Consider the following 14,329-nt stretch of genomic DNA (forward strand, 5'->3'; position numbering starts at 1 on the left):
TAGGTTTAGGGGTAGGGTTAGGATCCCTTAGGGTTAGGGGTAGGGTTAAGGTTAGGGGTATGGTTAGGATCCCTAGGGTTACTAGGGATCCAAACCCTAACCCTAGGTATTTCTGTTTATAGTGGGTTTTCTTGTTGATTTTGATGATTGGCAGCTGTCACACACTTCTCATCATGCGTTTAAAAAACGCAAACGCATTAAAAAACGCATGTAAATGCGTCAAAACGCAGCGTTTGTATTAAAGCATGCAAAAACGCATGCGTCAAAAAACGCAGCGTTTTAACGCGTTTACATGCGTTTTTTCACCAAATGCTTTTGCGGTTAAAACGCTGCGTTTTTAAACGCAAATGTGAAACCAGCCTTACTGTAGCGCTTTTTCCCTGTCGGCTGTCCTTGTGGTACTGATGAGGCACGCGGGCGGCACAAGGTTGCCACACCTGTGCCGCAAGTATTACACACACCGACACGGATATCTCTGGTACCGGTGTTTTCCGGAACCCTAAATAAACGGACGTGTGAAATCGGCAATAAATGCCTTCACCCAACCAATAACCATTACTAGAGAAAAGGTTTTGGTGTTATCATTCATATTCTCTGAAAAAAGCCAAGAAAGCAAAAATTCTGCAGGGGTATGTAAACTTTTGAGCACAACTGTACACCTCTGTTGTTTCTATACATATTGTTGAATCCTGATGACGAGTATGATACATAAAATATAAAAAATGTCCAAGCTTATTAAACTGCTTTTACACTTGCCGTGATTTTGCGGCCCGTTTTTGCAGCTCCAATAGATTTTTATGTTGCCGCAAAAACAGGCCGCAATAATTACACGGCCACCGTGCGCCATATGACTATAAGGGCTGTACTTACGGCCGTGAAAAAAGACCGTGCTTGCTCGATATTTTTCACGGCTTATGGACACGGTCCCCATTGCAAATCAATGGGGCCGCAAAAATAACTGAAGGTTTTTTTTGCGGTGCTCCGTGACTTCCGGTTTTGCGGACCGCTGTTTTTTTCCCCAATACTTTTGCTATAGTATTGGGAACCTGAAAAACGGCGATCCCGATGTTGCGGAAGACCTTGAAAATTGCAGCGATAAAGCCGCATAAAAAAGGCCCAAAATAACGGGCCGCAAAAAAATCGGAATGTGTAAAACAAGCCTTTTATTATTATTATTATTATTATTATTATACATTTTTATAGCGCCATTTATTCCATGGCGCTTTACATGTGAATACGAGGCAAATATAGACAAATACATTAAACATGAGCAGATAACAGGCACACGGGTACATAAGGAGGGAGGACCCTGCCCGCGAGGGCTCACAGTCTGCAGGGGATGGGTGATGAAACACTAGGAGAGGGTAGGGCAGGTTGCGCGGCGGTTCAGTAACTTCAGGATCACTGCAGGCTGTAGGCTTGTCGGAAGAGGTGGGTCTTCAGGTTCTTTTTGAAGGTTTCTATGGTAGGCGAGAGTCTGATGTGTTGGGGTAGAGAGTTCCAGAGTATGGGGCAAGCACGGGAGAAGTCTTGGATGCGGTTGTGGGAAGAAGAGGTGAGAGGGGAGTAGAGAAGGAGGTCTTGAGAGGATCGGAGGTTGCGTGTAGGTAGGTACCGGGAGACCATGTCACAGATGTATGGAGGAGAAAGGTTGTGGATGGCTTTGTATGTCATTGTGAGGGTTTTGAACTGGAGTCTCTGGGCGATAGGAAGCCAGTGAAGGGCTTGACATAGGGGAGAGGCTGGGGAATAGCGGGGAGACAGGTAGATTAGTCGGGCAGCAGAGTGTAGGATGGATTGGAGCGGTGCCAGAGTGCTAGAGGGGAGTCCAGAGAGTAGGAGGTTGCAGTAGTTGAGGCGGGAGATGATAAGGGCATGCACTAGCGTTTTTGCGGAGTCGCGGTCAAGGAAAGCACGGATCCGGGAAATATTTTTGAGTTTGAGACGGCAGGAGGAGGCAAGAGCTTGGATATGTGGCTTGAAAGAGAGGGCAGAGTCGAGGATCACCCCGAGGCACCGGGCGTGTGGGACTGGGGAAAGTGAGCAGCCTTAGGCCCCTTTCACACATCAGTTTTTAGCCTTCAGGCTCAATGCGGCTCATTTTGGGGAAAAAAAAAAAATGGATCCGTTGCCAATTGTGAAAAACTGATGCAACGGAGAGAGAGATTGGTCGCCGGATTCCATCATTTCACCTGACGTTTCATTTGCTTTTCGCTGGATCCGTCGCTATGCGTTTTTTCGCCAGACAGAAAAAAAACGTTCCTCTGCACGTTTTCTCTGGCCGGTGGAAAACTAATTTTCGACGGATCTGGCAAAAACGGATGAAACGTGTGGCCATCCATCGCAATCCTGCGCTAATACAAGTCTATGAGGAAAAAACGGATCCAGCGGCAACTTTTGCCGCATCCGTTTTTTTCAAAATTCATCGGATTGTGCCTGACGGCAAAAACCTGATGTGTGAAAGGGGCCTTAGACTGTTTTCTAAGTAGGAGTCTCTGTGTAAGATGCTGGCTGTTAATACCGTGATTGTTCTCAATCAATGTCATATTTTCGGAGCTTCCATTCCGGATTGTGGGAGGGAGATTTGTGCATTTGTCACTCCCTACTTTCTAGTTTTCTCCCACACATATCACACAGCATTCTATGTCTTGGCTGCAAGTTTTGTATTTCTGGAGATTAAGGCAAGAACATTTTCTTATAATACAGTATTGAGTGAATTGTGACTTGTAGCGATAAAGGTTTCACTCCATTTTCCGAACATTACAGGTGGGAACCAGCAAGATGCCGAACAACGTAGAGCCACTTAACAAGATACGAAGCTATGTTTCTATAGGGGGCAATGGAAAAAAGACTTCACGCTTTCCTAAGTGTGCCCGTTGCAGGAACCATGGCTATTCATCCCCTTTGAAGGGTCACAAGCGTTTCTGTATGTGGAGGGATTGCCAGTGCAAGAAATGTAGCCTTATTGCAGAAAGACAGCGTGTTATGGCTGCCCAGGTAAATAGAGATTGATTTATTTATTTTTTAAATTTTTTTTATGTAATGTGTAATTATTTCAATTTGTTCGTAGTTAAAGAAATATCCAAGTTCAAAGACTTAATTCCATGGCACTCACCAAATATCCTTTATTCATGAATTTCAGATGCACATAAAGAATAGTATTCCAGAAAGACTTATGGCAATTTCACATATGAATATGCTTTCTCAAGGTCTAGGCTATATATATATATATACAGTTATATGAAAAAGATTGGGCACCCCTATTAATCTTAAGCTTAATGTTTTATAAAAAAAAATTTTGCAACGGCTATTTCAGTTTCATATATTTAATAACTGTTGGACACAGTAATGTTTCTGCCTTGAAATGAGGTTTATTGTAGTAACAGAAAACAAAATTTGACAGGTGCATAAGTATGGGCACCCCACCAGAAAAGTGACTTTAATATAAGAGAAATGGTCAAAATACCTTCATCCAGGATCCAGGAACTCATTAAAAGCTACAGGAAGCGACTAGAGCAGGGGTCGGGAACCTATGGCTCGCGAGCCAGATATGGCTCTTTTGATGGCCGTATCTGGCTCGCAGACAGGGGGCCCGGGGCCGGCAAGTCAGACGCCCCTGGTCACCGCACTATGTCCGCCTCCTGCTCCCGCACACTTCCGTCACTTACTTCCAGGGGCGGATTATCAGAGGGTCAATATGGGCGGTAGCCCAGGGCCCAGTGGTCTGGGGGGGCCCTGGGCTACCGCAGATTAACCCTCTGATAATCATTTGTGAATGCCGGCCCGTGCCGGCCGCCGCCGCCGGCGTTTATGTGCCCCCCGGACCCGGTGGGCGGAGAGAGGGGGCCGCATCGGGCCCCTTCTCATCTGCTCACCGGGCCCCTTGCAGCGCTGCGGCGGTTTCCTATTGATGTGCGGGCGCGCGCCCGCACATCAATAGTTAACAACAACAGCCGCCAGCCAATTGGAGGCTGGCGGCTGATGTCGGCCGCAGCGCACACGTCGCCGGCGTCTGACGTCATTGTCAGTCGCCGGCGAGTGTGCGCTGCTGCAGGGAGCTCGCCGCCTGGAGCGCGGACAGGTGAGGAGACTGCTTGGTTTTTTTTTTTTTTTTTTTTTTTTTTGGATCAGTTATCGGTGGACACACTGGGGGAGTGGGGGGCAATGCTGGAGGACACACTGGGGGGCAATGCTGGAGACACTGGGGCAGATTGGAGGACACACTGGGGGCAATGATGGAGACAGTGAGGCAGATTGGAGGACACACTGGGGGGGGCAATGCTGGAGGACACAGTGGGGCAGATTGCTGGAGACAGTGGGGCAGATTGCTGGAGACAGTGGGGCAGATTGCTGGAGACAGTGAGGCAGATTGGAGGACACACTGGGGGGGGCAATGCTGGAGACACTGGGGCAGATTGGAGGACACACTGGGGGCAGTGCTGGAGACAGTGGGGCAGACTGGAGGACACACTGGGGGGCAAAGCTGGAAACACTGGGGCAGATTGGAGGACACACTGGGGGCAATGCTGGAGACAGTGGGGCAGATTGCTGGAGGACACACTGGGGGGCAATGCTGGGGGACACACTGGGGGCAATGCTGGAGACAGTGGGGCAGATTGCTGGAGACACTGGGGCAGATTGCTGGAGACACTGGGGCAGATGATTGCTGGACACACTGGGGCAATGCTGGATACACTGGGGCAATGCTGGAGACACTGGGCCAGATTGCTGGACACACTGGTGGTAATATGCTGGACACACTGGGGCAGATTGCTGGACACACTGTCTGGGGGTAATATGCTGGACATACTGGGGCAGATTGCTGGACACACTGGGGGTAATATGCTGGACACACTGGGGGTAATATGCTGGACACACTGGGGGCAGGACTGGAGGCATGGGCAGAATGTAGACACGGGGCATGATTGGAGACATGGGGCAGGATGGATACAATAATAAAATAGACAATTGACATAACTGACAATGCGTTGTGTGACATGTCCAACATTCCAGCTTCTTTCTTCTGCGAATGCCTCAAAGCTGGCATTCTCTCAACATCAGGTGGGAAGAATGCCAGCTTCCAGTCATGCGCAGGAAAAAGAAGAAGCCAGACTGCTGGACTGATGTCATGCATCGCAAGCTCACAATGTAAGTTATTTATTTAATTTTTTACTGCTAATTACCATTGTTTCAGTCCAGTTGTGGCTTTATACAGCAGGGAGGAGCATTCCTTGCTGTACTAAGTGAACATTGGAGCGATTGATCTGTCAATGGCCCTTTAAACATATTGTACGGCTCTCGCGGAATTATATTTCAAAATATGTGGCGTTTACGGCTCTCTTTGCCAAAAAGGTTCCTGACCCCTGGACTAGAGGCTGTTATTTTTGCAAAATGAGGATCTACTAAATATTAATGTCACTTTTCTGGTGGGGTGCCCATACTTATACACCTTTCAAATTTTGTTTTAACGCAGATTGCACATTTTCTGTTAGTACAATAAACCTCATTTCAAGGCAGAAACATTACTGTGTCCAACAGTTATTAGATATATGAAACTGAAATAGCTGTTGCAAAAAAAACAATTTTTATAAAACATTAAGCGTAAGAGTAATAGGGGTGGCCAAACTTTTTCATATAACTGTATATATAGTAAAGACCAAAAGTTTGAACACACCTCATTTAAAGATTTTTCTGTATTTTCATAATTATGAAAATTGTACATTCACACTGAAGGCATCAAAACTATGAATTAACAAGTGGAATTATATACTTAGCAAAAAGTGTGAAACAACTGAAATTATGTCTTATATTCTAGGTTCTTCAAAGTAGCCACCTTTTGAAGCTCATCTTGAAGCGCATCAAGAGAATGCCAAGAGTGTGCAAAGCAGTCATCAAAGCAAAAGGTGGCTACTTTGAAGAACCTAGAATATAAGACATAATTTCAGTTGTTTCACACTTTTTTGTTAAGTATATAATTCCACATGTGTTAATCCATGGTTTTGATGCCTTCAGTGTGAATGTACTATTTTCATAGTCATGAAAATATAGAAAAATCTTTCATTGAGAAGGTGTGTCCAAACTTTTGGTCTGTACTGTATGTATATGTATATATATATATATATATATATATATATATATATATATATATATAGATAGATAGATAGATAGATAGATAGATATAAAAGAACACAGCAGCTCATGTACATGAATCTAGGCCATGTGAAAACACAGACAAATGTTCGATATGAATCATACTTCTCAAATATTTTTTCAAAAAATGTTTTTTCATAAAACTTAGTTATAGATAAAATGAAGATTCTTAGCGCATAAATTGGCCAATTCATGTGTGCCCATCAACCACGGCAAGGTGATCTCCCTCTGATGGGTCCTACTCTACTGTACATGCCACTTTTGGGCCACCAGCCTACAACTTTGGACAAACATGTCACTCTGGGCTAAACCTATAATTTATGGGCAGGTAGAGTTGATTACCACCACCTGCAAGGTCAATGGGAGGAGTGCAAGATCAGTCTGGATGCAGCCACATCCATACATTAAACAAAGAAAAAAAAAAGCCAACCAGCACTCCCAATGTGAACACATGCAAGCTGTATCATATAGATATAAAAGAACACAGCAGCACATGTACATGAATCTAGGCCATGTGAAAACACAGACAAATGTTCGATATGAATCATACTTCTCAAAAATATTTTTTCATAAAAAATTAAAAAAAAAAAATTTTTTTTCATAAAACTTACAGTTATAGATAAAATGAAGATTCTTAGCGCATAAATTGGCCAATTCATGTGTGCCCATCAACCACGGCAAGGTGATCTCCCTCTGATGGGTCCTACTCTACTGTACATGCCACTCTTGGGCCACCAGCCTACAACTTTGGACAAACATGTCACTCTGGGCTAAACCTACAATTTATGGGTAGGTAGAGTTGATTACCACCACCTGCAAGGTCAATGGGAGGAGTGCAAGATCAGTCTGGATGCAGCCACATCCATACACTAAACAGAGAAAAAAATAGCCAACCAGCACTCCCAATGTGAACACATGCAAGCTGCAAGCTGTATCATATAGATATAAAAGAACACAGCAGCACATGTACATGAATCTAGGCCATGTGAAAACACAGACAAATGTTCGATATGAATCATACTTCTCAAAAATATTTTTTCATAAAAAAAATTTCAAAAATTTTTTTCATAAAACTTAGTTATAGATAAAATGAAGATTCTTAGCGCATAAATTGGCCAATTCATGAGTGCCCATCAACCACGGCAAGGTGATCTCCCTCTGATGGGTCCTACTCTACTGTACATGCCACTCTTGGGCCACCAGCCTACAACTTTGGACTAACATGTCACTCTGTGTTTTCACATGGCCTAGATTCATGTACATGTGCTGCTGTGTTCTTTTATATCTATATGATACAGCTTGCAGCTTGCATGTGTTCACATTGGAAGTGCTGGTTGGCTCTCTCTCTCTCTCTATATATATATACATATATATATTTCTGTCTGTCCTTCTGTCTTTCTGTCACGGATATTTATTGGTTGCGGCCTCTGTCTGTTATGGAATCCAAGTCGCTGATTGGTCGTGGCAAAATGCCCATGACCATTGCCACGACCAATCAGCGACAGCCGCAGTCCAGCGGCAATATGGCCGCTCTTTCCTCCCCGCAGGCAGTGCCCGCTCCATACTCCCCTCCAGTCATCCAGTCAGCCCTCACACAGGGTTAATGCCAGCATTACCGGAGCGCAGTGTAACGCACTCCGGTTACGCAGCTATTAACCCTGTGTGACCAACTCTTTACTATTGATGCTGCGTATGCAGCACCAATAGTAAAAAGATCTAATGTTACAAATAATAATAATAATAATAAAAAAAGTTATTCTCACCCTCCGATGTGTCGTCCTGTCCTCGGCAGTGCAAGCGACAGGTTCTGGTGCTAAGGATGGTATGCGAGAAGGACCTGCCATGACGTCACGGTCATGTGACCGCGACGTCATCACAGGTCCTGCGCTCATACCAACCCTGGGACCGGAAGCTGCAGTGCACCCAGTCCTCATCTCTCTCCAGCCTGCAGCTATGACATTTCCAAGAGGAGGCTACTATCCGGCCCCGGGGGTGAGTGCTGCGCCACGGCCTCTGTGCGGTCACTAACTGCCTGTGGTTAGTGATGAGCAGGAGGGGGGCTAGGTATAATCGCATGCGGTACCGCGTGTAGTCTGCACGGGGAGCTCACAGGGCGGTGTGCAGAGATGCACAGGGTGTGGTCCCTCACTTGGTCCCTGGAGGAGAAGTCACTTTTAGGGCAGTTCCCACATTTTACAAATTGGACCATAGTCCTGTATAGGTAATAATGCACTACGTGGCTGGGCAATATACTACGGCACTGGGCAATATACTACCTAGCTGGGCAATATAGTACATGACTGGGCAATATACTATGTGGCTGGGCAATATACTACGTGGTTGGGCAATATACTACGTGGTTGAGCAATATACTACGTGGCTGGGCAATATACTACGTGGCTGGGCAATATACTACGTGATTGGGCAATTTACTACGTGGCTGGGCAATATACTATGTGGTTGAGCAATATACTATGTGGTTGAGCAATATACTACGTGACTGGGCAATATACTAAGTGGCTGGGCAATATACTACGTGACTGGGCAATATACTACGTGGCTGGGCAGTATGCTACGTGGCTGGGCAATAAACTACGTGGACATGCATATTCTAGAATACCCGATGCGTTAGAATCAGGCCACCATCTAGTGTATATATATATATATATATATATATATATATATATATATATACAGTATATATATATATATATATATATATATTGTGATGCAGTGACCCCTGTGACTGCTAGGGGGCGCTGTGAGTGGTCTTTGGGATGTGCATGGAGGCATATCTATTGTGATAATCGTGGTGAAACAGTGACTGGCTGTGTTGTGAATGGCCAATATGTGTCGCAGAGGGAGTCTGCGTAGTAAGTCTGATGCAATGTTGTTGTTCTGGGACCTGTAGTCCCTCAAGTGTGTATATGTATGGTGTAGCTGTAAGGGAGACTTACTAGGCTAGTTGTGTGAGATGGGTGGGACAAACTAGCCACACATCCACACTCCCATCCAAGGGAGTGGTTAAGGGTATATAATGTGACCAGGGTGTGGGTCACATGTTCCCGTGTGGTTCCAGTGGAAGGTCCTGGAGAGCCTGTGTGTTGGGAGGTCCTGGGAGTAGGACCGGATCCCTGAATAGCACACTGAACCATCTGTGTTGGATTTCCTGGGAGTAGGAGTCCTGAATAGCACATGGTGGGGCTTTGGACCTGGTGGCCTGGGGTGTTGGACAGAGGTCCTGAATAGCACCTGGACAGGTCACATGCTGGAAGTATGTGTTGGATTTCCTGGGAGTAGGAGTCCTGAATAGCACATGCTAGTGTGTTGGATTTCCTGGGAGTAGGAGTCCTGAATAGCACACTGAACAACCTGTGTTGAATTTCCTGGGAGTAGGAGTTCTGAATAGCACATGGTGGGACTTTGGACTTGCCGGTGGCCTGGGGTGTTGGTCTGACGTCCTGAATAGCACCTGAACAGGTCACATGTGCGGTTCATGTGGGGAGGAGGCTTCCTGAAGAACACATGCTGGAGTGTTGGGAGGTTCTGGGAGTAGGACCGGATCCCTGAATAGCACACAGTGACTGTGGTTCTGGATGGTCTATGTTGGGGGAAGCTACCGTCCTTCGGTGGGTCTGGACTGACTAAGATATGCCGCCAGGCAAGTTGGTGATCCCAGTGAGGCAGCTTTCCCGGAGGAGTGGACTGACGAGGAGTCAGCAGGTGGAGCAGGAGCTCCCGTCAGGTACCTATACAGACTGTTGGTGCTTGTGATGTTCCATGAACTGTGTGGTCTCCCATGGTGACTGAATGGAGTGAGGTTCGGCGTGTTTAGAGACCGCGACCCAGTGTCATGCGCTGTATGTGACTTGGGACATTGGTGAAGTGTACGGCGTACAGACACCCACGGTAACTGGGCGAAGTAAGAGGTCCAGCATGTTTAGTGTCTGTGAGACAAAGCCGTAAACGTGAGTCCAAGCCGTAAATGAAGTTTTAAGACAAAGCTGCAAGTTAATATCACCAGTTGGTGCCTATTGTGTTCTATGGAATGTATAATATGAACTGTGCATAACCCGGTTTATGACACTTTAATAAATCGCATGGACTGTTTTGTGTTCAAAAATCGTGCCTGAATACGTTAATCCCGTGCCAAGCGAGTGTCCCCCAATACACTTAGTGAGAGCAATCTTACAATATATATATATATATATATATATATATATATATATATATATATGTATATATATATATATATATATGTATGTACCGTATATACTCGAGTATATGCCGAAATTTTCAGCCCCCAAAAATGGGCTGAAAGTGCCCCTCTCGGCTTATACTCGAGTCATGGAAGGCGGGGGGTTCGGCGGGCGAGGGGAAGCGACGCCTGTCAAATACTCACCTGCTCCCGGCGCTCCTGAAGCGGTCCCTGCATGTCCCACGGTCTTCGGGCTCGGCAGCTTCTTCCCCTGTTCAGCGGTCACTGGTACCGCTCATTAAAGTTATGAATATGGACTCCACTCCCATTGGGGTGGAGCTGCATATTCATTACTGTAATGAGCGGTGCCATGTGACTGCTCACTACAGGATGCTGCCGCTCCCGGAGATGTGGGACATGCAGGGACCGCGCCAAGAGCGCCGGGAGCAGGTGAGTATGCCATATTCACCTTTCCGATTCCACCGCTGCCTCGTCTTCCGCGTCTTCTGCAGTGACTTTTCAGGTCAGAGGGCGCGATGACGGTATATATATGGAATAGAAACATGTCTAGGGTTCAACCTATTATAGAATATATGACACAATGGAAATCCATACATTATTAAATTTGGTTTCCCAGTACTATATGAGTGACAGTGAATACTGTAGGCTGATACATAGACGGAATTCATATCCAAAACAATTGTGACATGGAAGAACATTATGAAAAAGATATGAAGGTGACCTAACCATGATCTGTACTGAGGTTCCAGATTGTGTCACTAGGTGGTGGCCTGTGCAAAAGAAAGAGGAGGTAGTGCAATCCTGTGGAGCAGTAATGGTGCCAGTATAGAAGATTCTTAATCCATAACATGAGAACAGATACCATATATACTCGAGTATAAGCCGAGATTTTCAGCCCAAATTTTTGGGCTGAAAGTGCCCCTCTCGGCTTATACTCAAGTCAAGGTGGGTGGCAGGGTCGGCGGGTGAGGGGGAGAGGGCGCTGAGGTGTACTTACCTAGTCCCAGCGATCCTGACGCTCCCCCTGCTGTCCCACGGTCTTCTGTGCTGCAGCTTCTTCCCCTCTTCAGCGGTCACGTGGGACCGCTCATTAGAAAAATGAATAGGCGGCTCCACCTCCCATAGGGGTGGAGCCGCCTATTCATTTCTCTAATCAGCGGTAACTGTGACCGCTGATAGATAAAGAAGCTGCAGCACAGAAGACCGTGGGACAGGCAGAGGGAGCCGGACGTCGGGACCAGGTAAGTATGTCATATTTACCTGTCCCCGTTCCAGCCGCCGGGCGCCGCTCCATCTTCCCGGCGTCGCTCCAACTTCCCGGCGTCTCCGCTCTGACTGTTCAGGTCAGAGGGCGCGATGACGCATATAGTGTGCGCGGCGCCCTCTGCCTGATCAGTCAGTGCAGAGACGCCGGGACCGGACGCCGGAACGAGACGCCGGGAGCTGCAATCAAGAGAGGTGAGTATGGCTTTTTTTTTTATTGCAGCAGCGGCACAGATTTATGTGGAGCATCTATGGGGGCAGTATGAACGGTGAAGAGCATCTATGGGGGCAGTATGAACGGTGCAGAGCATCTATGGGGGCAGTATGAACGGTGCAGAGCATCTATGGGGGCAGTATGAACGGTGCAGAGCATCTATGGGGCAGTATGAATGGTGCAGAGCATCTATAGGGGCAGTATGAACGGTGCAGAACATCTATGGGGGCAGTATGAACGGTGCAGAGCATCTATGGGGGCAGTATGAACGGTGCAGAGCATCTATGGGGGCAGTATGAACGGTGCAGAGCATCTATCTATAGGGGCAGTATGGACGGTGCAGAGCATCTATGGGGGCAGTATGAACGGTTCAGAGCATCTATGGGGGCAGTATGAACGGTGCAGAGCATATATGGGGCAGTATGAACGGTGCAGAGCATATATGGGGCACAGATATGGGGGCAGTATGAACGGTGCAGAGCACTGTATGGGGCACAGATATGGGGGCAGTATGAACGGTGCAGAGCACTATATGGGGCAGTATGTTATGATAGGCAATTCAGTAACACAATGTACATAGCGATCAGAGCACATACAGTGATCTGACAATAACCCAAAATAATAGAACGAGCTCTGAGACGTGGGAACTCTGTAGACCGCAATTCCTGATCCTCTCCAAACACAACTAGAGGCAGCCGTGGATTGCGCCTAACGCTACCTATGCAACTCGGCACAGCCTGAAAAACTAACTAGCCTGAAGATAGAAAAATAAGCCTACCTTGCCTCAGAGAAATACCCCAAAGGAAAAGGCAGCCCCCCACATATAATGACTGTGAGTAAGATGAAAAGACAAACGTAGGGATGAAATAGATTCAGCAAAGTGAGGCCCGATATTCTAGACAGAACGAGGATAGGAAAGATAACTTTGCGGTCTACACAAAACCCTAAAGAAAACCACGCAAAGGGGGCAAAAAGACCCTCCGTACCGAACTAACGGCACGGAGGTACACCCTTTGCGTCCCAGAGCTTCCAGCAAAACAAATAGACAGCTGGACAGAAAAAATAGCAACAAAAAGCACTTAGCTATGCAGAGCAGCAGGCCACAGGAATGATCCAGAGAAACCCAAGTCCAACACTGGAACATTGACAGGAAGCATGGATCAAAGCATTAGGTGGAGTTAAGTAGAGAAGCAGCTAACGACCTCACCAGATCACCTGAGGGAGGAAACTCAGAAGCTGCAGTACCACTTTCCTCCACAAACGGAAGCTCCCAGAGAGAATCAGCCGAAGTACCACTTGTGACCACAGGAGTGAACTCTGCCACAGAATTCACAACAGTACCCCCCCCTTGAGGAGGGGTCACCGAACCCTCACCAGAGCCCCCAGGCCGACCAGGATGAGCCACATGAAAGGCACGAACAAGATCGGGAGCATGGACATCAGAGGCAAAAACCCAGGAATTATCTTCCTGAGCATAACCCTTCCATTTAACCAGATACTGGAGTTTCCGTCTTGAAACACGAGAATCCAAAATCTTCTCCACAATATACTCCAATTCCCCCTCCACCAAAACCGGGGCAGGAGGCTCAACAGATGGAACAATAGGTGCCACGTATCTCCGCAACAATGACCTATGGAATACATTATGTATGGAAAAAGAATCTGGGAGGGTCAGACGAAAAAACACAGGATTAAGAACCTCAGAAATCCTATACGGACCAATAAAACGAGGTTTAAACTTAGGAGAGGAAACCTTCATAGGAATATGACGAGAAGATAACCAAACCAGATCCCCAACACGAAGTCGGGGACCCACACGGCGTCTGCGATTAGCGAAAAGTTGAGCCTTCTCCTGGGACAAGGTCAAATTGTCCACTACCCGAGTCCAAATCTGCTGCAACCTGTCCACCACAGTATCCACACCAGGACAGTCCGAAGACTCAACCTGTCCTGAAGAGAAACGAGGATGGAACCCAGAATTGCAGAAAAACGGCGAAACCAAGGTAGCCGAGCTGGCCCGATTATTAAGGGCGAACTCAGCCAAAGGCAAAAAGGACACCCAGTCATCCTGATCAGCAGAAACAAAGCATCTCAGATATGTTTCCAAGGTCTGATTGGTTCGTTCGGTCTGGCCATTAGTCTGAGGATGGAAAGCCGAGGAAAAAGACAAGTCAATGCCCATCCTACCACAAAAGGCTCGCCAAAACCTCGAAACAAACTGGGAACCTCTGTCAGAAACAATATTCTCTGGAATGCCATGCAAACGAACCACATGCTGGAAGAACAAAGGCACCAAATCAGAGGAGGAATGCAATTTAGACAAGGGTACCAGATGGACCATCTTAGAAAAGCGATCACAGACCACCCAAATGACTGACATCTTTTGAGAAACGGGAAGGTCAGAAATAAAATCCATAGAGATATGTGTCCAAGGCCTCTTCGGGACCGGCAAGGGCAAAAGCAACCCACTGGCACGAGAACAG

At 46.8% G+C, this 14,329-nt stretch overlaps 1 protein-coding gene across 1 annotated transcript in view; it reads left to right on the forward strand.

Annotated features, from left to right (window-relative positions):
• Window positions 1-2,772: 2,772 nt before the first annotated feature.
• DMRT1 (doublesex and mab-3 related transcription factor 1) overlaps window positions 2,773-14,329 on the forward strand; it is a 354,547-nt gene continuing 342,990 nt past the window's right edge. The window contains exon 1 of the mRNA XM_069763937.1: window positions 2,773-2,997. Coding sequence (XP_069620038.1) covers window positions 2,782-2,997 — 216 coding nt within the window. The 5' untranslated portion in view covers window positions 2,773-2,781. The remainder of the gene's footprint in view (window positions 2,998-14,329) is intronic.

The sequence above is a fragment of the Ranitomeya imitator genome, chromosome 1, assembly GCF_032444005.1.
Source record: "Ranitomeya imitator isolate aRanImi1 chromosome 1, aRanImi1.pri, whole genome shotgun sequence".
Classification (NCBI taxonomy): domain Eukaryota; kingdom Metazoa; phylum Chordata; class Amphibia; order Anura; family Dendrobatidae; genus Ranitomeya; species Ranitomeya imitator.